Consider the following 23026-nt stretch of genomic DNA (forward strand, 5'->3'; position numbering starts at 1 on the left):
CGCATATAGATGATTAGTTTGACTGTTTTAATTGAATCTCCTGCCAGTAGAACATGGATCAGTAGAGGAGTAGGCCTACGTCTCCCCACCAAAGCTCCTCTGGTCACATTGCCATGACTTGTGACCTCTCTGGATTAGAAAACCAGGCCTTCCCGTGCTCTGTCTAGGCCATCCCTTTCGTAACATACACAGCTGAGCAATGTGGTAGGATTATTCCTCCCCACCTCCTATGACTCAATGACCAGGATGGTTCTGATAAATATCGTTATTTTGATGGTAGCCTAGAGTACTGTTTAAATGCCAGCTGTTAATGTGAAGGTTAAGCCATGGCATTTGCAGAAAGCATCTTCCATCATGGGATTTCTAAGAAGGTGCCCTCTTTTGGCCACCTCAGGACCAATAGATTTTGCACAGAGAAGTTGAAAACACAGTATTTATAAAATAATAGTAGTAACACAATACTGTTTTGCAGTACTACATCTAGCTAACGTATCAATGTATAATGTTTGTTTTTAAAAACTGGGTGGTTCAAGCCCTGAATGCTGATTGGCTGAAAGCTGTGGCATATGAGACCATGTACCACGAGTATGACAAAACATGTATTTTTACTGTTCTAATTGTGTTTGCAACATAAGGGGGTGGGATATATGGCCAATATACCATGGTTAAGGGCTCTTCTTAGCCACAACACAGAGCAGAATGCCTGGATACAGCCCATAGCCGTGGTCTATTGGCCATATACAACAAACCCCCAAGATACATTCAGGGCTCGAACCACCCAGTTTATAAAAACAAACATTATACAGTGATACGTTAGTTACTTAGTGATAACTGATATAAGCCATATACGCTTTTGCTCCAGCATTTTCTATAATGATGTAGATTAGAAGTTTGAAACTGCTTGCACTTGTAAGTGCCAATTATCGAAACTGCTTGCACTCGTATGAGTCAATTATTGAAGCTGCTTGCACATGTAGATGTAGGTGTTAATTATCTTGTCTGAATCTGTGATCTACCATCTCACTCTCTATCTGTAGATCTTTGAACGTTAAATGTTTCTCTCTTCATTTTACATCTGTGTGTATCTCAATCAATTACAAAAATCCCTTGGCTGTCGCATCAATATCCTCTGCAGTATCTGTTTCTTCATAACGGTGTGTCTTCCCCAGATCTATTTTATGAATGTCTCTTTCTTTCTTTCTTTCTTTCTTTCTTTCTTTCTTTCTTTCTTTCTCTTTCTCTCTATCTGTCACTGTCTGTCTCTGTCGCTGTCTCTCTCACTCTCTCTCTCTCTTTCTTTCTTTCCTTTCTTTCTCTCTCTGTCACTGTCTCTGTCTCTATGTCTCTGTTGCTGTCTCTCCCCCTCCCATCCCCCCTCCCCTCCCCCCTCTCTCTCTCTCTCTCTCTCTCTCTCTCTCTCTCTCTCTCTCTCTCTTCTCTTCCCTAGGACACACCCTGTTGGAGCGTCTATGTCTGCAGCAGCAGGGGAAGGGAGTGACGGAGGAGGAGGCGGAGAGGTTGTGTTGTCGTATGTTGGGCCTGGGGCTGCTGCAGCCCCTCAGTGACTGTTTCAGAGAGCAGCATGAAGACATTGTCACTCCAGCCACAGTCACCTTTAATGTGAGAACCAACCCTTTACTTACTTACATTGTTTCACTGCTGCCGTTTCAACAAATATCACACTGATCAAAGGCTGATCGCCTGAACTGGCTAGTATCACTCACTGGATGATAGTTTATTATGAACAAATTTATTCAAACAAATGTATTCTGGATTATGTATCAAATATCCACCATCTCCCTCCCTATACTCTATCTCCATATCTGGATGTTTTTATATTTGAGCGTTTCCTCATGTTGACAACAGTTCTCATGGTCAGCCTAAACATATGAAACTGATTTCATAAATGTTTAAATCCTTTTCCCAGTAACGCTTCACTCGGACGTAATCTCATGTTTGTGTGGTTATAATTTTCCAAGTAAAGTTCGTTGAGCGCGCTGTCAGTGACATTTTTATCACATGCCCCTTGCAGCTGAATCCACTCAGCTGTAAGGTTCTTAGTCTGAGGATTTAAATATAGATTTCACGGCTTAGTAATTTTTCATAACTAGAAAAAAATTATATTGCGTGTGTACATGCAATCGTGTGTGTGTGTGTGTGTGAGTGTGTGTGTGTATGTGTAGCGGGGGAGGGGGGGGGGCTTCCTGTTGCAGTATCTCCATAGGAACTGAACATTGTGTTGTGAGGCAATGGGTTGTCATGTTTCCTTTCTTGATGTGCCATGTGATCAGAGCTGCTTTTCTTTTGCTCAGCCACCAAAGCAGATTTGTGTCTGAACAGATGAGCGTTTGTCTCTGGCTGCGCTGTGCACCTCCCCCCTTAGATACACTCACACACATAAACACACTGTCACAAACACTCAGTCATAACATGCACACAAAATCACATATAAATACAGTATGCACACACACACGCATGCCTTACAAACAGTCACTCTGTGACACACATACATCTGCTTGCGTAGACCATCTGCTGACTGCGTTGCATAAGAGCCCCACGTGCCCAGGGCTCAGGCTGCTCTTGAGAAGGCTCACTGTGGCTGGGTTGGTTCGCGCATGTCATCCACTTTCACTGTCTCTACCTGGGGTTGGACCCGCAACCCTGCATTATTCAGCTTGACCAGAGTCAACCTCTAACCGTGTCTATTGGCAACGCTGCTCTCCTCCCTCACCTGCTCTCCTCCCTCACCCGCTGTCCTCCCTCACCCTTTTTTCTCTCTCTCACTCAATCTCTTGCCCTGTTTTATTTTCCTCTCTTCCATTTTTGTAATGCTACTCTTTCATATTCACTCTCATTCCTCTCTCTCTCTCACTCTATCTCTCTTTCATCTTCACTCTCATTCCTCTCTCTCTCTCTCTCTCTCTCACTCTGTCTCTCTTTCATCTTCACTCATTCCTATCTCTCTCTCACACTCTTTCTCTCTCTTTCAACTCCACTCTCATTCCTATCTCTCTCTCACACTCTTTCAACTCCACTCTCATTCCTGTCTCTCTCTCTTCCTCCCTCCCTCTCTCTCTCTGTCCTCACTGTCCTCTCCCCTGTAAAAGTAGACAGCCTTTTTTGATTCCCTGAGATCTAATCACTCACTATAGTGCCACTATAATGAATCAGCATTGTCTCTATGGGGAAAATATTGTTGATGTGATAGAGTAGGGGGCTATGACAGGTTCTGACCATGTTTTTGTCTCTGTCTGTACTGTAGTTGTGATTCTGTCTCCAGTTCAAACTGGAGTTCTGGTTAAGGTTTTGTTCTGGCATTGACTTCACAGAGAAAACAACGCCCCAGGCAAGCTCACAGACTGGAACAGAATGAATATGTGCTACGTAAAGTGTAGACACCCACTCATACACATGCATACAGTACACACAAACACACACACTTGACATGCACAGTGTTGGAATGGCTTGATATTCTTACATAGATGGATAGCTATTATGTAGAGGTCTGTAAATTATCCGATTGATTTACAATATATTTAGATTCAGACTAAATTGGGCCCTTAGAATTGCCCAATTGCATGTATTCAATATCATATTACCGTGCCGTGCTGAAACTGCTTGCTGCAATGGAATCATTCACAGCCATTTCCCAGGAAGAAAATGTGCTCAGTTGATAAGTAATAAGGTCTCATGCATTAAGCTGAACTAATGGAATATACACGGTAACAAGCTGAGTTTATATCTCAGATGAATGAGATTGGCTTTCTTGTAGCTTCTCGCAATGTTCTACATGTTCCACTGTACAATAGGGAGTCTTGTGCTTAGCAAACACTGTACCTTAGATCACTTAGGAAAAGTAGATTTTTATTGGTTCGATTAGTACAGTGAAAGCCCTCTCTGTTTAGCCAATGTTGGTTGATGTCCTCTGAATCAACAGAGGGCTTTACATAGGTTGCTTTATTGATTTATTCCTTGGAGTAAAATGTGATTAAATATGAAGGGAGTTCCTGTTTCTCTGTCTGTATGTTAAATAGCTGTCTGCCTTTTTTTTGCACTTCCCCGTTTTGGCCTTTATTTGTGTGTATAAGTAAATGCCAAAACAGGGCAGTGCAAAAAAAATAAAATTAACTGAAAATGATGTAGGTCTAATGTCCCAGTTATATTCGCCTGGTTATTACATGGTGTTAATATATCATGTGAATAAAATTCTGTAAAAATACATACTAACATGATCATCGTTTGTTTTCCCTCCCCCAGGAGGACCAGCTGTATACGTGGGCCACCTTCGGCCTGCCCTCCCACCTCTGGGAACCCCATGAAGGCCGTACCCCAGGCCGCATCCAGGACCTGTGGCCCCCTCCACAACCAGCTCAGGTATGTTTTCAGCACTGTGTGTTTTATGTAGTGTTCCACACCAAGCAGATGAGATCCAGAGGAGAACATTTATTCAAATAGTGTGACATTGAAAATGTTGCGTCAACTTCAACCGATGACTGTGTGCCTCAGGAGGACAACAGATCTTTGTAATCTTCTGTTTGCTATTACAACTGGAAGTGAATGAATGCCCAGACATGTTTTGTTACAATACTGTCCTCTTGTGGTTATATTTTGTATATTTTGTACAATGACAGCGCATGAGGATATTACTCCTGCTCTTCCAACAGAGGTCAGGCTTGGCTTGAATTCTTACGATAACTTTCATAGGTCATTGTCAGAAGCAGGTTAACTTCATATCCTGTCAAGCTCCTAACTTTGTAATGGTCTCCTGAACGTCACTCAGAAAGACTCAAACTGTAAAGTCAACACGAACTGTAGTATGCATAGACATGGGTGTTGTGATGTGCATCTAACTCTGGGCTCTGCACTCTACACATGGCCTCTTTGAAGATCATGGAGACTTTGATCATCTCGTGGGTCAAGTCTTTGAAGTCTCCCCATCAATGTTCTAACTACCCAGGTGCTGGAAGCCTGGAGTCTAGACATGTGGTCTTCCCTGACCTGACCCTGACCATGACCCTGACCCTCACTTTACCCTGACCTATAACCCTCGAACCAAACACCCTCAGTTGTGGGTGTTTGTTTACCCTTATTCACTCAGGTTGTGGCATCTACTAGGTTTGAAGTCTGAGGAATTGTTCAAAATATAGCTTTTTGTAAGCATGTATTTTTTTGTAAAATGGGCTTCTTCTATAGAAATAAGTCCTACCTCTCGTTAAATAGTAGAAAGCAGATTATTTAGTCAATGTTCCTGTCAGTCCTAGACTATGGTGACATCATCAATATGAACCCAGCTGCCACTTCATTAAAGCCATTAGATACAGTTGATCATAGCCCACTGTGCTTTATTAAGGGAGACAGTTTTAGCACTCATCACTGCATTACCTACCAGAAAGTTGGTTGGCCCTCTTTGATGTCACATACTGTAGGTTGATACATCGCTATGTTTTCATTTATTAAGCCCTTTTACAAAAAGTCCCACGGTACCTAACATCTTTACTAAACTTTAGACATACGAGTTACCACACCCGCTCTCAGGGATGGCTAACTCTGGACATTACTTTGGTCTCTACTGCGTTAGGTAAATCAGCTTTTAGTTTTGTTGCACTTTATTTGTGCAACAGTTTTCAAAATGTTCTTAAATGTGATGTTCTGGTACCTCTAGGGCAATTCGGAAAGTTGATGAATGTGTTAGTTTTTTATGACAGTTTTTTTCTTTCTGCTTGCATGTTGTATTTGGATGTGGGTAATGGTCTCGGTATGACTCCCTGATAAAATAAAGGTATAATAAATAGTCAACTTAAAAAGCACATTCCTTGGAAAGTGTTAATGGCTTGACTGTTTACATCCATCAAAAAGGGCTTCAAACATCCCTTTATGTAATATTCAAATGCACAACGTTCTGTATTTTATTGCTTCTGCTTGAAAGGTGGTCTGAAATCCTTTTTTCGTGACAGATTTCGTCAAAGTCCGGGAATCTGTCACAAGAAGACAATGGCAGTGATATTCCAGGGCTGGAGAAGACCATTAATGACTTGAGGATAAAGATGGCAGCACTGGAAATCCAGCATGCATCTCTTGAGATGGAGATCGACTCGAAGAAGAGTGGAGATGGGGACAATACTGTGGCCTTGGGGGGTATCAGCCTCGCAGGAAAGAAGAGGATTGAGGTTTCCGTACAGACATCCCCTTTGGAGGAGGCCTTTAGATTTGAAGTGCCTTTCAGGGGAGGGTCAATCCCCTCCTCAGCCTCTCTCCCAGCAATCTCCTCCTCCTCCCTCCACAAACCTGAGTTTGTCTGTACCTGCCAACAGCAGCAGCAGAGTGGTACCCAGCCCCCACCTTCTCCCACCCCAGGTATACCCCCTCCTCCTCCTCCCCTTCCTCCTCTACCTCAGCTCTCTGGAGGGCCCCCACCACCCCCACCCCCTCTCCCTGGTGGGGCTGGTCCTCCTCCTCCACCCCCTCCTCCTCCTTTACCAGGTATGGGTGGATCCTGTCCCCCACCTCCACCCCCTCCCCTGCCAGGCTTTGGACCTCCACCTCCACCCCCGCCACCAGGTATTGGCCCCCCTCCTCCGCCCCCACCCCCCGGCGGTGGACCTCCACCTCCCCCAGGATTTGGCCCTCCTCCCCCTCCCGGTGGATTCATGGCCCCCATGGCCCAGGAGGCTGGCCCTCAGAAGGCACCCATTGAGCCCCCCAAGCCCATGAAGCCTCTCTACTGGACCAGGATCCAGCTGCATGCTAAAAAGTAATTACTAGTCCACTTTAGTCCAATGACTGTTCATACATATACAGTATGTTTATCCAAAGCTTCCTGTTTAACTACAGTATATGAGATATCCATAAACATAACGCATGAAAGAGAACGTATGCAAAAGATAGAGATAGATCATTGACATTCATGGAGGCTATAGAATGGGTTTTCTACTGAAGATAAAGATCAGCCTTGTAAACCAATGCTACACAGATGGTAGCCCAGTCTAAAATCTGAGAAAGATGTGGGGAAAGAGTTTGGTGAGATGTTGTTTGAGTTGAAACAGATGTTGAGATGTGCTTTGCAGTGTTGGGGAAGCTTCTCTGAAATCATAGTTTCCCAAACTACCAACACTGGAAGAAGTTAAGCTACACTAAAGCTACCTTAAGAAAAATATAGTTTCCTGAACTAAAACTCATTCGAAAAAGTAGTTCATTACATCCAAGCTACTTCGTGAAAAATTGTCATATCTAAATGTGAAATGTCATAGACTACAAATTGCAAAAACAGATCACTCTGGGGTCAGGTGTTAACAGAATGTGTCATTTAGCCTATTAAACACAAAAACTATGTTTCAACTGTGATTTACGCAGGTCTGATGCCGAAAAACAAAGGAAATTCTTCCCTACTTCACAAATATTTTATTTTCTTTTTGCAATAAAAGTAGTGTGTAGTTTCAGTAGTTAACTACACCACTACATGGCCAAAACGTTATTAACTACTGAAAACACTACCTAGATTTGAATTTAGTTCAACTACCACCAAGCTACTGCAAAATGAAGATACATTTCTAGTTAAACTACATGTATGTTCATTTCTCCCTAACATTGGCGGTTTGGTACTGATGCACTTGGTCAGACTCCACACACGTAAATTAGTCTTATAATAGCCTTCAAATTGTACTGTGAAGTGTAAATAAGTCCATCTTATGATAATCAGTGGGCATGATGCATAGTGGTGTTTTTATTTATAGTTATTGGAAATGTAATGTACTGTACAGTTGTCTGAAGAGGTGCTATAGTGCTGGTCTTCCTGCTTTCTGGGGCTCGGTAAAGCATAACATGCCATACATTTTCAGTTGTAGGTTTGAGGTATACATCACCAGGATAAAGATGAAATGAAAGTGATGTAATGCAGATCTTTCTCTCTTCTACCTGAGGGATGCGAGTGGTTCTCTGGTTTGGGAGAAGATCGAGGAACCGTCAGTGGATTTTGATGAGTTTGTCAACTTGTTTTCCAAAAGTGCTGTGAAGGAGAAAAAAAAGCCAATATCAGACACCATCACCAAGTCCAAGGCCAAACAGGTACTGTACATTGTATGAGCTTGTGTCTGCCTGTCTGCCCTTGCCTCTCTTTGGCGCCATCTCTGTCTCTTCCTCCCCTTGACGCTCTTTGGTCCCATCTCTTTCTCTTCCTGCCCTTGACGCTCTTTGGTCCCATCTCTTTCTCTTCCTGCCCTTGACGCTCTTTGGTCCCATCTCTTTCTCTTCCTGCCCTTGACGCTCTTTGGTCCCATCTCTTTCTCTTCTTGCCCTTGACGCTCTTTGGTCCCATCTCTTTCTCTTCCTGCCCTTGACGCTCTTTGGTCCCATCCCTGTCTCTTCCTGCCCTTGACTCTCTTTGGTTCCATCTCTGTCTCTTCCTGCACTTCTCCCTGTCTCTTCCTGCCCTTGACTCTCTTTGGTCCCATCCCTGTCTCTTCCTGCCCTTGACGTTCTTTGGTCCCATCTCTTTCTCTTCCTGCCCTTGACGTTCTTTGGTCCCATCTCTTTCTCTTCCTGCCCTTGACTCTCTTTGGTCCCATCTCTTTCTCTTCCTGCCCTTGACGCTCTTTGGTCCCATCTCTTTCTCTTCTTGCCCTTGACGCTCTTTGGTCCCATCTCTTTCTCTTCCTGCCCTTGACGCTCTTTGGTCCCATCCCTGTCTCTTCCTGCACTTCTCCCTGTCTCTTCCTGCCCTTGACTCTCTTTGGTCCCATCCCTGTCTCTTCCTGCCCTTGACGTTCTTTGGTCCCATCTCTTTCTCTTCCTGCCCTTGACGTTCTTTGGTCCCATCTCTTTCTCTTCCTGCCCTTGACTCTCTTTGGTCCCATCTCTTTCTCTTCCTGCCCTTGACGCTCTTTGGTCCCATCTCTTTCTCTTCTTGCCCTTGACGCTCTTTGGTCCCATCTCTTTCTCTTCCTGCCCTTGACGCTCTTTGGTCCCATCCCTGTCTCTTCCTGCCCTTGACTCTCTTTGGTTCCATCTCTTTCTCTTCCTGCACTTCTCCCTGTCTCTTCCTGCCCTTGACTCTCTTTGGTCCCATCCCTGTCTCTTCCTGCCCTTGACTCTCTTTGGTCCCATCTCTTTCTCTTCCTGCCCTTGACGCTCTTTGGTCCCATCTCTTTCTCTTCTTGCCCTTGACGCTCTTTGGTCCCATCTCTTTCTCTTCCTGCCCTTGACGTTCTTTGGTCCCATCTCTTTCTCTTCCTGCCCTTGACGCTCTTTGGTCCCATCTCTTTCTCTTCCTGCCCTTGGCGCTCTTTGGTCCCATCTCTTTCTCTTCCTGCCCTTGACGCTCTTTGGTCCCATCCCTGTCTCTTCCTGCCCTTGACTCTCTTTGGTTCCATCTCTGTCTCTTCCTGCACTTCTCCCTGTCTCTTCCTGCCCTTGACTCTCTTTGGTCCCATCCCTGTCTCTTCCTGCCCTTGACGTTCTTTGGTCCCATCTCTTTCTCTTCCTGCCCTTGACGTTCTTTGGTCCCATCTCTTTCTCTTCCTGCCCTTGACGCTCTTTGGTCCCATCTCTTTCTCTTCCTGCCCTTGACGCTCTTTGGTCCCATCTCTTTCTCTTCCTGCCCTTGGCGCTCTTTGGTCCCATCTCTTTCTCTTCCTGCCCTTGACGCTCTTTGGTTCCATCCCTGTCTCTTCCTGCCCTTGACGTTCTTTGGTCCCATCTCTTTCTCTTCCTGCCCTTGACGCTCTTTGGTCCCATCTCTTTCTCTTCCTGCCCTTGACGCTCTTTGGTCCCATCCCTGTCTCTTCCTGCCCTTGACTCTCTTTGGTTCCATCCCTGTCTCTTCCTGCCCTTGACTCTCTTTGGTTCCATCTCTGTCTCTTCCTCCCCATGATGCTCGTTGGTCCCATCTCTTTCTCTTCCTGCCCTTGACTCTCTTTGGTCCCATCTCTTTCTCTTCCTGCCCTTGACGCTCTTTGGTCCCATCTCTTTCTCTTCCTGCCCTTGACGCTCTTTGGTCCCATCTCTTTCTCTTCCTGCCCTTGGCGCTCTTTGGTCCCATCTCTTTCTCTTCCTCCCCGTGATGCTCTTTGGTCCCATCCCTGTCTCTTCCTCCCTGTGATGCTCTTTGGTCTCATCTCTGTCTCTTCCTGCACTTCTCTCTGTCACATTAATCCCCTGCCTGTAAATGACATGAGGAAGTGATGTAGCCAGAGACTGATTATGTGGTGTGAGGTCTGGCTGCCCCTGGATTACAGGCCCAGCGAAACTCTGAGCCAGTGTGTGGCGTGTGGTTCGCAAACCCACACTGATGACTGGGAGACACTGTGGCAGCCTCGTCTGTCCTGTGATTCCTCCCCTGAGACCGCTGCTCCGTGGCTCAGATCCAATAGTCTAGCATAGCTTCCCTTTCAAACTTTTTACTGTACTTTTCTGTCACAGCCACTGATCTGATGGATTTAAGTACCATGGTGGAGAACTAGCTAGCCAAGCACTTCCGCTCTAAGTGGTCACAGGGGAAATTAGGATAAAAAATAGGGTTTAGTAGAGTATTGGGACAGAGCCTTTCGTGTGCTCTTCCCTCTTGTGTGAGAGGGACTTCCTCTGTGTATTCAGTACAGACAGACTTGATGATTGATGAAGAGCAGAAAGCTAGGCTGAGTCACTTTTTATACTCACTCTCAGTCAGACCTCATTATGTCTGGATTCAATCAACCTACCGACCATACAACATTCATTCATCACTTGGATATGAATAATACATTTTTTAAAGTAATAATGGAATAGTGTTTGCAAAGCATTTTTTATGCGTTATGTCGAAAGTGTTAGATATTTGGATATACCTTGTTATCATCATCTATCATCTTTCTTCCCTCTCACACCTTCTGTCTTTGTTATGACTGGATTTGTGTCTTCAGTGGACTGGCTACTTCACATTGTACTAGCCCACTTTGTTATATTCAATGTTAAATGGGAAACTGTAGAGAAAGAATACTGTACTCAGGCCTTTAGTTTTAGTTACATTAACAGACGTCTGCGTTTCTCTTCTGCCTCTGAGTACTTTTTCCACATCAACAAATGTTGTTTTGTGATAATTTATTCTCTTTTATGGTCTAATGAAGAACAAATTTTCCCTCAGGGTTTATTTCTGGCATGTGATGCAGGGCTTTGTGGGTTTCGTAGAAATATGTGTAGGCCAACATTGAAAACACAGTATTACTGGAATGATTGACTCATGACAGGGAGGAGACACAAATAAAACATCAAACGGTGATTGACGGGAATTAAAGATCTTTTAAAACCTAGGATTCAATTTCTGCACATGGTTTGTATGTAATATTTTCATTGAAACCATGTTCCCATCAGGAAAACATTTTGAATGGATAATGAACTGTACATTAATAAACAGTTTATGATAAACTAGTTATGATATACTGCAGGAGAATAGTTATTCTGTAGATCCTGTCAAAAGGAAATCAAATGTGGTAGAATGATCTTCAAAAAGGATATCCAATGTGGTAGAATGATCATCACTATGAACACATCAGACAATATTATACTGCAGTGTAATACCACCATTATGCACCTGCAATAGGAGCTTGGCCAACTGATATATTACTACTTTTATCATTGAAAATGACATTCTATGACGTCTACAGTGTGTTGGAGGGAGGAGGGCAGTGATGTAACTGTGTCCATGTTCTATGTTGTGGTTTGTGTGATCTGGAGCACATGAAATTGGTCTGTTTGAGTCTGGGGTTTACTAGCTACCCTCCCCACACCACTTTATTACCCAGAAGCCACTCTGCTTTCTCAGTCTGACTGTGGTCACCTGGAGTGGCTACTCTACAGGAGGCTGGTGGCACCTTAATTGGGGAGGACAGGCTTGTGGTAATGACTGGAGCAGAATCAGTGGAATGGTATCAAATACATCAAACACATGGTTTGATGCCATTCCATTTTCTCCGTTCTGGCCATTATTATGAGCCGTCTTCCCTTCAGCAGCCTCCACTGGTCTACTCTACTGTGAACCGTACATGATACATTCCATGGTTTCACCAAGGCTGTTGGCTGTTGGTTTATCCATATACAGTGGCTTGCGAAAGTATTCACCCCCCTTGGCATATTTCCTATTTTGTTGCCTTACAACCTGGAATTAAAATAGATTTTTGGGGGGTTTGTATTATTTGATTTACACAACATGCCTACCACTTTGAAGATGCAAAATATGTTTTATTATGAAACAAACAAGAAATAAGAGAAAAAAAGTGAAAACTAGAGCGTGCATAACTATTCACCTCCCAAAGTCAATACTTTGTAGAGACACCTTTTGCAGCAATTACAGCTGCAAGTCTCTTGGGGTATGTCTCTATAAGCTTGGCACATCTTGCCAAGGATTTGGGATTTTTTGGCAATTCTTCAAGGCAAAACTGCTCCAGCTCCTTCAAGTTGGATGGGTTCCGCTGGTGTACAGCAATCTTTAAGTCATACCACAGATTCTCAATGTGGAGTGCACAGCTTAAAGTGGTCCTATGGACAGATACTCCAATCTCCGCTGTGGAGCTTTGCAGCTTATCTTTTGTCTCTTTGTTGCCCATCTGATTAATGCCCCCCTTGCCTGGTCTGTGAGTTTTGGTGGGTGGCCCTCTCTTGGCAGGTTTGTTGTGGTGCCATATTCTTTCCATTTTTAATAATGGATTTAATGGGTGCTCCATGGGATATTTTATTATCACCCAACCCTGAGCTGTATTTCTCCACAACTTTGTCCCTGACCTGTTTGGAGAGCTCCTTGGTCTTCATAGTGCCGCTTGCTTGGTGGTGCCCCTTGCTTAGTGGTGTTGCAGACTCTGGGGTCTTTCAGAACAGTTCTCCCACTTAAAAAGATGAGAGAGGCCTGTAATTTTCATCATAGGTACACTTCAACTATGACAGACAAAATTAGAAAAAAAATCCAGAAAATCACAGTTTTTACCAAAAAGTTATATTTTAGTTTCATCTGACCATATGACATTCTCCCAATCTTCTTCTGGATCATCCAAATGCTCTCTAGAACACTTCAGATGGGCCTGGACATGTACTGGTTTAAGCAGGGGGACACGTCTGGCAATGCAGGATTTGAGTCCCTGGCGGCGTAGTGTGTTACTGATGGTAGGCTTTGTTACTTTGGTCCCAGCTCTCTGCAGGTCATTCACTAGGTCCCCCCGTGTGGTTCTGGGATTTTTGCTCACTGTTCTTGTGATCATTTTGACCCCACGGGGTGAGATCTTGCGTGGAGCCCCAGATCGAGGGAGATTATCAGTGGTCTTGTATGTCTTCCATTTCCTAATAATTGCTCCCACAGATGATTTCTTCAAACCAAGCTGCTTACCTATTGCAGATTCAGTCTTCCCAGCCTGGTGCAGGTCTACAATTTTGTTTCTGGTGTCCTTTGACATCTCTTTGGTCTTGGCCATAGTGGAGTTTGGAGTGTGACTGTTTGAGGTTGTGGACAGGTGTCTTTTATACTGATAACAAGTTCAAACAGGTTCCATTAATACAGGTAACAAATGGAGGACAGAGGAGCCTCTTAAAGAAGAAGTTACAGGTCTGTGAGAGCCAGAACTCATGCTTGTTTGTAGGTGACCAAATACTTATTTTCCACCATAATTTGCTAATAAATTCATTAAAAATCCTACAATGTGATTTTCTGGATTTTTTTTCTCATTTTGTCTGTCATAGTTTCTGTACCTATGATGAAAATTACAGGCCTCTCTCATCTTTTTAAGTGGGAGAACTTGCACAATTGGTGGCTGACTAAATACTTTTTTGCCCCACTCTATACTGAGATCATGTGACACTTAGATTGCACACAGGTGGACTTTATTTAATTAATTATGTGACTTCTGAAGGTAATTGGTTGCACCAGATCTCATTTAGGGGCTTCATTGCAAAGGGGGTGAATACATATGCACTCACCACTTTTCCGGAGTTTAAAAAAAATAATAATAATTGAAACAAGTTATTTTTTTAATTTCACTTCACCAATTTGGACTATTTTGTGTATGTCCATTACATGAAATGCAAATAAAAATCCATTTAAATTACAGGTTGTAATACAACGAAATAGGAAAAAAGCCAAGGGGGGTGAATACTTTTGCAAGGCCCTGTATTTCAACTTGATCAGCAGTTGTAAATGTAGGTATGATTTACTTGCCACAATATAGTGGCATATAGTAAAAGATAGTGATGATGATGGATATTTCTTGTACAGATGTGGGATCTTAATTTGATGGCCTTGCTGCAGGAGAACTTCCTTGCAATGCAGAAAATGTGAAACCTGTAGTGTGTTTGAGGTTTAAAAAGGCTTCTGAATTTGTCATTTACACTTTGAAATTTCAGACTTGATATCAACCCCTAGAAAAATGTCCATTAATTATAATCCGCATAATAATTTAAATGTCCTGTTGCTTGCAGGATTATTTTCCTGCTTTAGCAAACTTGCTCAAATTAAGATTTTTCATCTGTTCAAGAACCGATATTTAGAGACTCCACAATCTAAAGCAGGTCATTCAAAACCTCTAGTGACTCCCCATCCCGGATCCGGGAGCGTAATCATCGACTGACACTAATTAGCATAACGCAATGGACATGAATATTACTAGAAAATATTCCTATTCATGAAAATCACAAGTGAAATATACTGAGACACAGCTTAGCCTTTTGTTAATCATCCTGTCATCTCAGATTTTCAAAATATGCTTTACAGCCAAAGCTAGACAAGCATTTGTGTAAGTTTATCGATAGCCTAGCATAGCATTTTGTCCAGCTAGCAGCAGGTAACTTGGTCACGGAAATCAGAAAAGCAATCAAATTAAATTGTTTACCTTTGATGAGCTTCGGATGTTTTCACTCACGAGACTCCCAGTTAGATAGCCAATGTTCATTTTTTTCCCAAAATATTATTTTCGTAGGCGAAATAGCTCCGTTTGTTCTTCACGTTTGGCTGAGAAATCGTCCGGAAATTACGGTCACGAAAACGCAGACAAATATTCCAAATTAGCTCCATATTATCGACAGAAACATGACAAACGTTGTTTATAATCAATCTTCAAGGTGTTTTTCAAATATCTATTCGATAATATATCCACCGGGACAATTGGTTTTTCAGTAGATTGGAAAACTGGCTACCTCTGTATTTTATGCGAGAGTCACTCTGAGAGCCATCAGGTGACCACTTACACAATGTAGCCACTTACGGGTATTCTTCAACATAAATGCGTAAAACTACGTCACAATGCTGTAGACACCTTGGGGAATACGTAGAAAAAGTAATCTGGTTGATAGCCCATTCACTGCTCAATAGGGTCGCATTGTAATGCAAAGCTTTCAAAACACGAGGCATTTCCTGATTGGATTTTTCTCAGGCTTTCGCCTGCAATATCAGTTCTGTTTTACTCACAGACAATATTTTTACAGTTTTGGAAACTTTAGAGTGTTTTCTATCCTACGCTGTCAATTATATGCATATTCTAGCATCTTGTCCTAACAAAATATCCCGTTTACTTTGGGTACGTTATTTTTCCAAAAATGAAAATAGTGCCCCCTAGTCACAACAGGTTTTAAAGGCCCAGTGCACTCAAAAATGGGATTTCCTGTGTTATATGAAAATACATTTCCATAACAGCCTAGTGTGAAATTTAGAAATGGGTGATAATGCCCTTTTATTGTAAAAGCTATTTGAAAAGACTGCCTGAATAAGAAAGAGAGGTCCAAGCCTCTCTGCCGATTACAGCTAGTTTTGCGTTTTTCCCTCCCCACTCAGACCACTCACAGACAGTCCCAGCAAAATTCTTCCTTGAGAAATTGCTCTTTGTTAAGAAGATATTTTTGTTCGTTTTTGACCATTTTAATTGAAAACAATCACAGTAAGGTACATTGGGTAACACTTTAATTGGATAGTCCATCAATAGATGCTCTACAGACTCTGTACAGACTATCAGTAATATTTAAACTATCTACTAACCCTAGCCCTAACCTTAACCCTTATCCTAACCCTAACCTTAACCCTTACCCTAACCCTTATTCTAACCCTAACCTTAACCCTTACCCTAACCCTTATTCTAACCCCAACCTTAACCCTTAACCTAACCCTTATTCTAACCCTAACTGTAACCTTAGCATGCAGTTGCTTATAACAAGATCAATAGTTGTTGATAGTATGACCATCTTTAGAGCATCTACAGACCAACTTTCTGGACTATCCAAATAAAGTGTTAATTGTTACCCAGAAATGATTTGATATTGACAGAAAAACATCTTTAATATACAGTACCAGTCAAAGGTTTGGACACACCTACAGTACTCATTCAAGGGTTTTTCTTTATTTTTACTATTTTCTACAATGTAGAATAATTGTGAATACATCAAAACTATGAAATAATACATATGGATTCATGTAGTAACCAAAAAAGGATTAAACAAATAAAAACTATATTTGAGATTCTTCCAAGTAGCCATCCTTTGCCTTGACGACAGCTTCGCACATTCTTGGCATTCTCTCAACCAGCTTCATGGAGTGCATTTCAAGTAACAGGTGTGCCTTCTTAAATGTTAATTTGTTGAATGTATTTCCTTCTTAATGCGTTTGAGCCAATCAGTTGTCTTGTGACAAGGTAGGGGTGGTATACAGAAGACAGCCCTATTTGGTAAATGACAAGTCCATATTATGGCAAGAACAGCTCAAATAAGCAAAGAGAAACAACAGTCCATCATTACTTTAAAAACAGGAAGATCAGTCAATCTAGAAACTTTCAAGAACTTTGAAACTGCACTTTCTTCAAGTGCAGTCGCAAAAACCATCAAGCGCTATGATGAAACTAGCTCTTATGAGTACCGCCACAACAAAGGAAGTCCCAGAGTTACCTCTGCTGCAGAGGATAAATTAATTAGAGTTACCAGCCTCAGAAATTGCAACCTAAATAAATGCTTCACAGAGTTCAATTAACAGACACATGTCAACATCAACTGTTCAGAGGAGACTGTGTGAATCAGGCCTTCATGGTCGAATTGCTGCAAGAAACCACTACTAAAGGACATCAATAATAAGAGGAGACTTGCTTGTGCCAAGAAACATGAGCAATGGACATTAGACCGGTGGAAATCTGGTCCGATGAGTCCAAATATGAGATTTTTGGTTCCAAACAAGAACCAGAGAACGTGAATGGATGATCTGCTCATGTGTGGTTCCCACCATGAAGCATGGAGGAGGAGGTGTGATGGCGTGGGGGTGCTTTGCTGGTGACACTGTCTGTGATTTATTTAGAGTTCAAGGCACACTTAACCAGCATGGCCACCACTGCATTCTGCAGCAATACACCATCACATCTGGTTTGCGCTTAGTGGGACTATCATTTGTTTTTCAGCAATTCAATGACCCAATACACCTCCAGGCTGTGTAAGGGCTATTTGACCAAGAAGGAGAGTGATAGAGTGTTGCATCAGATGACCTGGCTTCCACAATCACCCGACCTCAACCCAATTGAGATGGTTTGGGATGAGTTGGACCACGGAGTGAGGGAAGAGCAGAAAACAAGTGCTCAGCATATGTGGGAACTCCTTCAAGACTGTTGGAAAAGCATTCCAGGTGAAGCTGGTTAAGAGAATGCCAAGAGTGTGCAAAGCTGTCATCAAGACAAATGGTGTTATTTCATAGTTTTGATGTCTTCACTTTTATTCTAAAATGTAGAAAATAGTAAAAATAAAGAAAAACCCTTGAATGAGTAGGTGTGTCCAAACCTTTGACTGGTACTGTATTTGTGATGTGCCAATCTATTCTCACATTGTTGTTGTGACATTTTACTTTTAAATAGTGAAGTCTCGCCATTGATACGCACAGGCCTTTAATGCATTTTGTGGTTTGTGAAAAACTTCATTTGATAAACAAACAATTACAGAGAAAAGAACACAGTGGACGTACACTACTGTACACTTAGTGGGCCTTCCCTACTGATCTCCATATGAACTCTATTATCACTGTAACGGGTTGAAGTGATAAGTCGAGATCTAAGATCTACGCATTCTGGATCCTCCCATTGAAAATATGATGGATGTGGAGAACTGAACAAGAAGGGGAAATGTTCAATCACTTTAATCCGGTTTATTATTTGCATAATGTTTGTGGGTGAATTGGCAACAGTGCTCTTCCCATAAAAGGAAATGATAACGGGACATTGAGCCTCAGTTCTGGCCTCTTTTGGACTTATTTTATATAGAGCCACAACTACAGGGATCTCTCTTCCACCTCAACTCAAGCTAGCAGTAAAATCAGATAAAAAAACCCCAGATAAAACAGTACCTCATGGAACATCACAGACTGTGAAGAGACACACTCTAACACACACACACACTCTAACACACACACTACACACACCCACACATTGTAATATTGTACATTTTATAATGTAAATGTGTAATATCTGAGCATTGTTACTTTTAATGGACAATGTCTTGATGTATTGTTGTATTTATGATGTAGTCTGTTGTTTTACTATGATGTATTCATGTATTTCTGTTTGGACCCCAGGAAGAGTAATAAATACTAAATTCAAAAGTTCTCTGTTCTCTCTCTCTCGCTCTCTCGCTCTCACTCTCGCTCTCTCTCTCTCTCTCTCTCTCTCTCTCTCTCTCTCTCTCTCCCTCTCGCTCTCTCTCGCTCTCGCTCTCACTCTCGCTCTCTCCCTCTCGCTCTCTCTCTCTCTCGCTCTTTCTCTCTCTCTCTCGCTCTCTCTCTCTCTCACTCTCGCTCTCTCGCTCTCTCTCTCTCTCAGGTGGTGAAGCTTTTGAACACCAAGCGATCTCAGAATGTGGGGATCCTCATGTCCAGCATCCACTTGGACATGAAGGACATTCAGAATGGTGAGTGGTGATGTTCCACCTCAACACAGCATAATGATGTTATTGCAACCGGCTACGCCCGCTCTGTAGTTACCTAAATTCAAGTTCGTTCGGACAAAGCATTGAACTCGCTAGACTTCTGATGGATCTAGTCATAATTCATGTGTGTTATTGCCTCAAGTGAGATGCCTCATTATTGAGTTATCACTAGACTTTCAAGTAGGAAGGATGTGGTATTCTCTTTCTCTCTGTGTGTTTCCATCTTTCATTTGGTTTACTATATTCTCTTTTATCCCGCTTTCTCTCGTTCTCTAATCTATTGTCAGTCTGTGTCCTGGTCTAAATTGCCTTTTTAAAGGGGAACTACTCCAGACTTAACTGAGAATGGAATCTCCTCCTGTTATAGTCCTCTGATTGCCTCGCCATTCATCCCTCATCCGTGTGTCTAAACACGCCTTAAAAGATGTACGCTGGGGAGGGTCTGTCTATCCTATAAGTTCTCTTCATAGGCTTATCTCAACGGGAGGAGGTGGGCCATACTCATCAGTCGCCAGTGTTAGGACTTTCTTTCAGCATACAGCATTAGTGTTAATTAGAGGGTACAGTATATCATGGGGTGATGAGATAGGGAAAGAGAAATACAGTGCTTCACATGTTCAGAATGATCTGGGAACCATCCACATAATGTTACACTGTTTGGGATTGTAATATGTTCTCTAAACCCCACATCTAAAGAGACAAGGGAGAAAGAGACATTTTCTGAATCATAGTTTTGATCTTCTTTTTTATGACTGTGGCATTGTTTTATAGAGAGTCGTGATAGCTCACCATTGGTGGTTATTTAAGCAATAAGGCACGAGTGGGTGTGGTATATGGCCAATATACCACGGCTAAGGGCTGTTCTTATCCACGACGCATCGCGAAGTGCCTGGACACAGCCCTTAGCCGTAGTATATTGGCCATATACCACAAACCTCCAGGTGCCTTATTGCTATTATAAACTAGTTACCAACATAATTAGAGCAGTAAAAACAAATGTTTTGTTATACCTGTGGTATACGATCTAATATACAACGGCTGTCAGCCAATCAGCATTCAGGGCTCGAACCACCCAGTTTAGAATTAGTCTTCTATTTGGCTGACACTTTCATAAGACACCTCCGTGCGATGTGGGCTTCCTGTAGGCTTTTATAGGGCTAGTCATCGTGCTAGGTGCCAGGGTTGGAACCTGGCTCATTGCGGTATGGAGGATGCTGGAAGTTGCTGCTGGGTTTGGTCATGGACGGGAGAGATGATACAGGCTTTTCCTCTCTGTCAGATACTCAACCCTGTTTGAGTCAGTAACTTAAACCAAATGAGTGAGAGTGAGAGAGCAGGCAGCGAGAGGGAGAGCAGGCAGAGGAAGGGAGAGGCTGTCCCTGTGGTGACTGTGGAGGGAAAGAGAGTGTGAAAGGGTTTAGGGTGAAAGCTAAATAAAGAGAGAGAGAGAAACTGGCAGACAGAGGGTAGGGTGTGAGAGAAATCGAAATGGAGTATGTGATGGAGTCACTTGGGGATTGAAGAAGAGATAGAGGGATTCATATTATAGAAGAAGAAAGCTGTTTGAGGATTGTTCATTTTCTCTCACAGCAATTTTCCGTTGACAGACATGGGATAACAAAATAAAATAAAGATCTGACAGTTTTGCTTGTTTGGCCAGACTGACCACAGTACAGAAAACCAAAAGGCCTTTACACAGCAATTTCCAAATCCCCAATGATTTCCTGCAGATCAAGGCCAGCAATATGAATGATTGGAAGAAGATCACAATTGGGTTGATGCTGTGTTTACTTGTTTTCAGATCCCCATTAGCTATTGCAAAGGCAGCAGCTATTCTTCCTGGGATCCACAAAAACACAAAACATGACAAGTAATGAAACACGGGCCTCCCGAGTGGCGCAGTGTTCTAAGGCACTGCATCGCAGTGCTAGAGGCGTCACTACAGACCCTGGTTCGATCCCAGGCTGTGTCGCAGCCGGCCGCGACCGGGAGACCCATGAGGCGGCGCACAATTGGCCCAGCGTCATTCGGGTTAGGGGAGGTTTTGGCTGACTGGGATGTCCTTGCCCCATCGCACTCTTGCGACTCCTTGTGGCGGGCGCATGCATGCTGACTTCGGTCACCAGCTGTACGGTGTTTCCTCTGACACATTGGTGCAGCTGGCTTCCGAGTTAAGCGAGCAGTGTGTCAAGAAGCAGTGCGGCTTGGCGGGTTGTGTTTCGGAGGACGCATGGCTCTCGACCTTCGCCTTTCCTGAGTCCATATGGACTTGCAGCGATGGGACAAAATCGCAACTAGGCCTCCCGGGTGGCGCAGTGGTTAAGGGCGCTGTACTGCAGCGCCAGCTGTGCCATCAGAGTCCCTGGGTTCGCGCCCAGGCTCTGTCGTAACCGGCCGCGACCGGGAGGTCCGTGGGGCGACGCACAATTGGCCTAGCGTCGTCCGGGTTAGGGAGGGCTTGCTCGGTAGGGATGTCCTTGTCTCATCGCGCACCAGTGACTCCTGTGGCGGGCCGGGTGCAGTGTGCCAAGGTTGCCAGGTGTAGCCTGCGACACATTGGTGCGGCTGGCTTCCGGGTTGGATGCGCGCTGTGTTAAGAAGCAGTGCGGCTGGTTGGGTTGTGTATCGGAGGACGCATGACTTTCAACCTTCGTCTCTCCCGAGCCCGTACGGGAGTTGTAGCGATGAGACAAGATAGTAGCTACTACAACAATTGGATACCACGAAATTGGGGAGAAAAAGGGGTAAAAATTTAAAAAATAAAAAATAAATAAATAAATTCTCATGAAATTGTGGAGATTAAGGGGTAAAAAGTACAACAACAACAAAAAAATTACGAAACACTAGTTCACTGATAGACAGGTCGGCAAAAATACCAAGGTGGTGAATAGTAACTACAAAGGTTTTCATAGAACACTCATTCAACTGATTTATCTACACTTATATTCCAGGGAGGGTTACATTCGGCTTCTATTAAATAGGAGATTGTGTGCAAAAGTTTCAGCTAGGAATGCATGTGTCATGCAAGTTCATTAACCTTTTGTAATCAGACGTACTGCAGGAGAGCCTGAATATGTCATGTTTATTATATCCTTTTCCTTTTTAGATGAGCTTTGTGACAGTACTTCAACATAGATCAGATGATATACGTATGTGGTCTCTCTGTGCTCAATGCATACCTCAACACGTCAGGTTAAACTAGCTAGCCCCAGGCTCTGTTTATCTTTAACATTTACTTTCAAAGGATTACACTCACAGGTGCGAGGTCCTTGCGTTGAGACAAAAAGGTGACATCATACACTGAAATTCAAACACAGCGCTTTTTAACTTGACAGATTTTTCAAGAACCCATATTCATGTTTTAGTTTATGACTACCAGTGTTAAAGGGGAGGGATGACAACTTGGATACTCAGTTCCAGTAGTACCTGTGGTGTGAGAAAGCAGTCTGTACTGCAGTGTGTGAGATGTGTCACCAGCTCATCAGATGGCCAGCAAGAACAGCCCTTGTACCAACAACCTAGAAACCAAGTGTAATGTAGATTATTTTTTTTCACCTTTATTTAACCAGGTAAGCTAGTTGAGAACAAGTTCTCATTTGCAACTGCGACCTGGCCAAGATAAAGCATAGCAATTCGACACATACAACAACACAGAGTTACACATGGAATAAACAAAACATACAGTCAATAATACAGTAGAACAAAAGAAAACAAAAAGTCTATATACAGTGAGTGCAAATGAGGTAAGATGAGGGAGTTAAGACAATAAATAGGCCATGGTGGCGAAGTAATTACAATATAGCAATTAAACACTGGAATAGTAGATGTGCAGAAGATGAATGTGCATGTAGAGATACTGGGGTGCAAAGGAGCAAGATAAAGAGAACTGGAAGGAAAGACGACAAAAGGAGGAATTGGCTTTGGGAGTGACCAGTGAGATATACCTGCTGGAGCGCGTGCTACGAGTGGGTGCTGCTATGGTGACCAGTGAGCTGAGATAAGGCTGGGCTTTACCTAGCAGAGACTTGTAGATAACCTGTAGCCAGTGGGTTTGGCGATGAGTATGAAGCGAGGGCCAACCAACGAGAGCGTACAGGTCGCAATGGTGGGTAGTGTATGGGGCTTTGGTGACAAAACGGATGGC

The 23026-nt window shown here is 43.1% G+C and overlaps 1 protein-coding gene across 4 annotated transcripts in view; it reads left to right on the forward strand.

Moving 5' to 3' along the window:
- Nucleotides 1-23026, forward strand: part of LOC139412201 (formin-2-like) — a 58090-nt gene that overhangs the window by 5077 nt on the left and 29987 nt on the right. For 3 of the 4 annotated variants that reach the window (XM_071159022.1, XM_071159038.1, XM_071159030.1), the window contains 5 exons: nt 1448-1620; nt 4258-4374; nt 5955-6751; nt 7917-8061; nt 18777-18864. In XM_071159022.1, coding sequence (XP_071015123.1) covers nt 1448-1620; nt 4258-4374; nt 5955-6751; nt 7917-8061; nt 18777-18864 — 1320 coding nt within the window. The remainder of the gene's footprint in view (nt 1-1447; nt 1621-4257; nt 4375-5954; nt 6752-7916; nt 8062-18776; nt 18865-23026) is intronic. The other variant, XM_071159046.1, reaches the window with a different exon arrangement.

The sequence above is a fragment of the Oncorhynchus clarkii genome, chromosome 1 (genome assembly GCF_045791955.1).
Source record: "Oncorhynchus clarkii lewisi isolate Uvic-CL-2024 chromosome 1, UVic_Ocla_1.0, whole genome shotgun sequence".
NCBI lineage: Eukaryota > Metazoa > Chordata > Actinopteri > Salmoniformes > Salmonidae > Oncorhynchus > Oncorhynchus clarkii.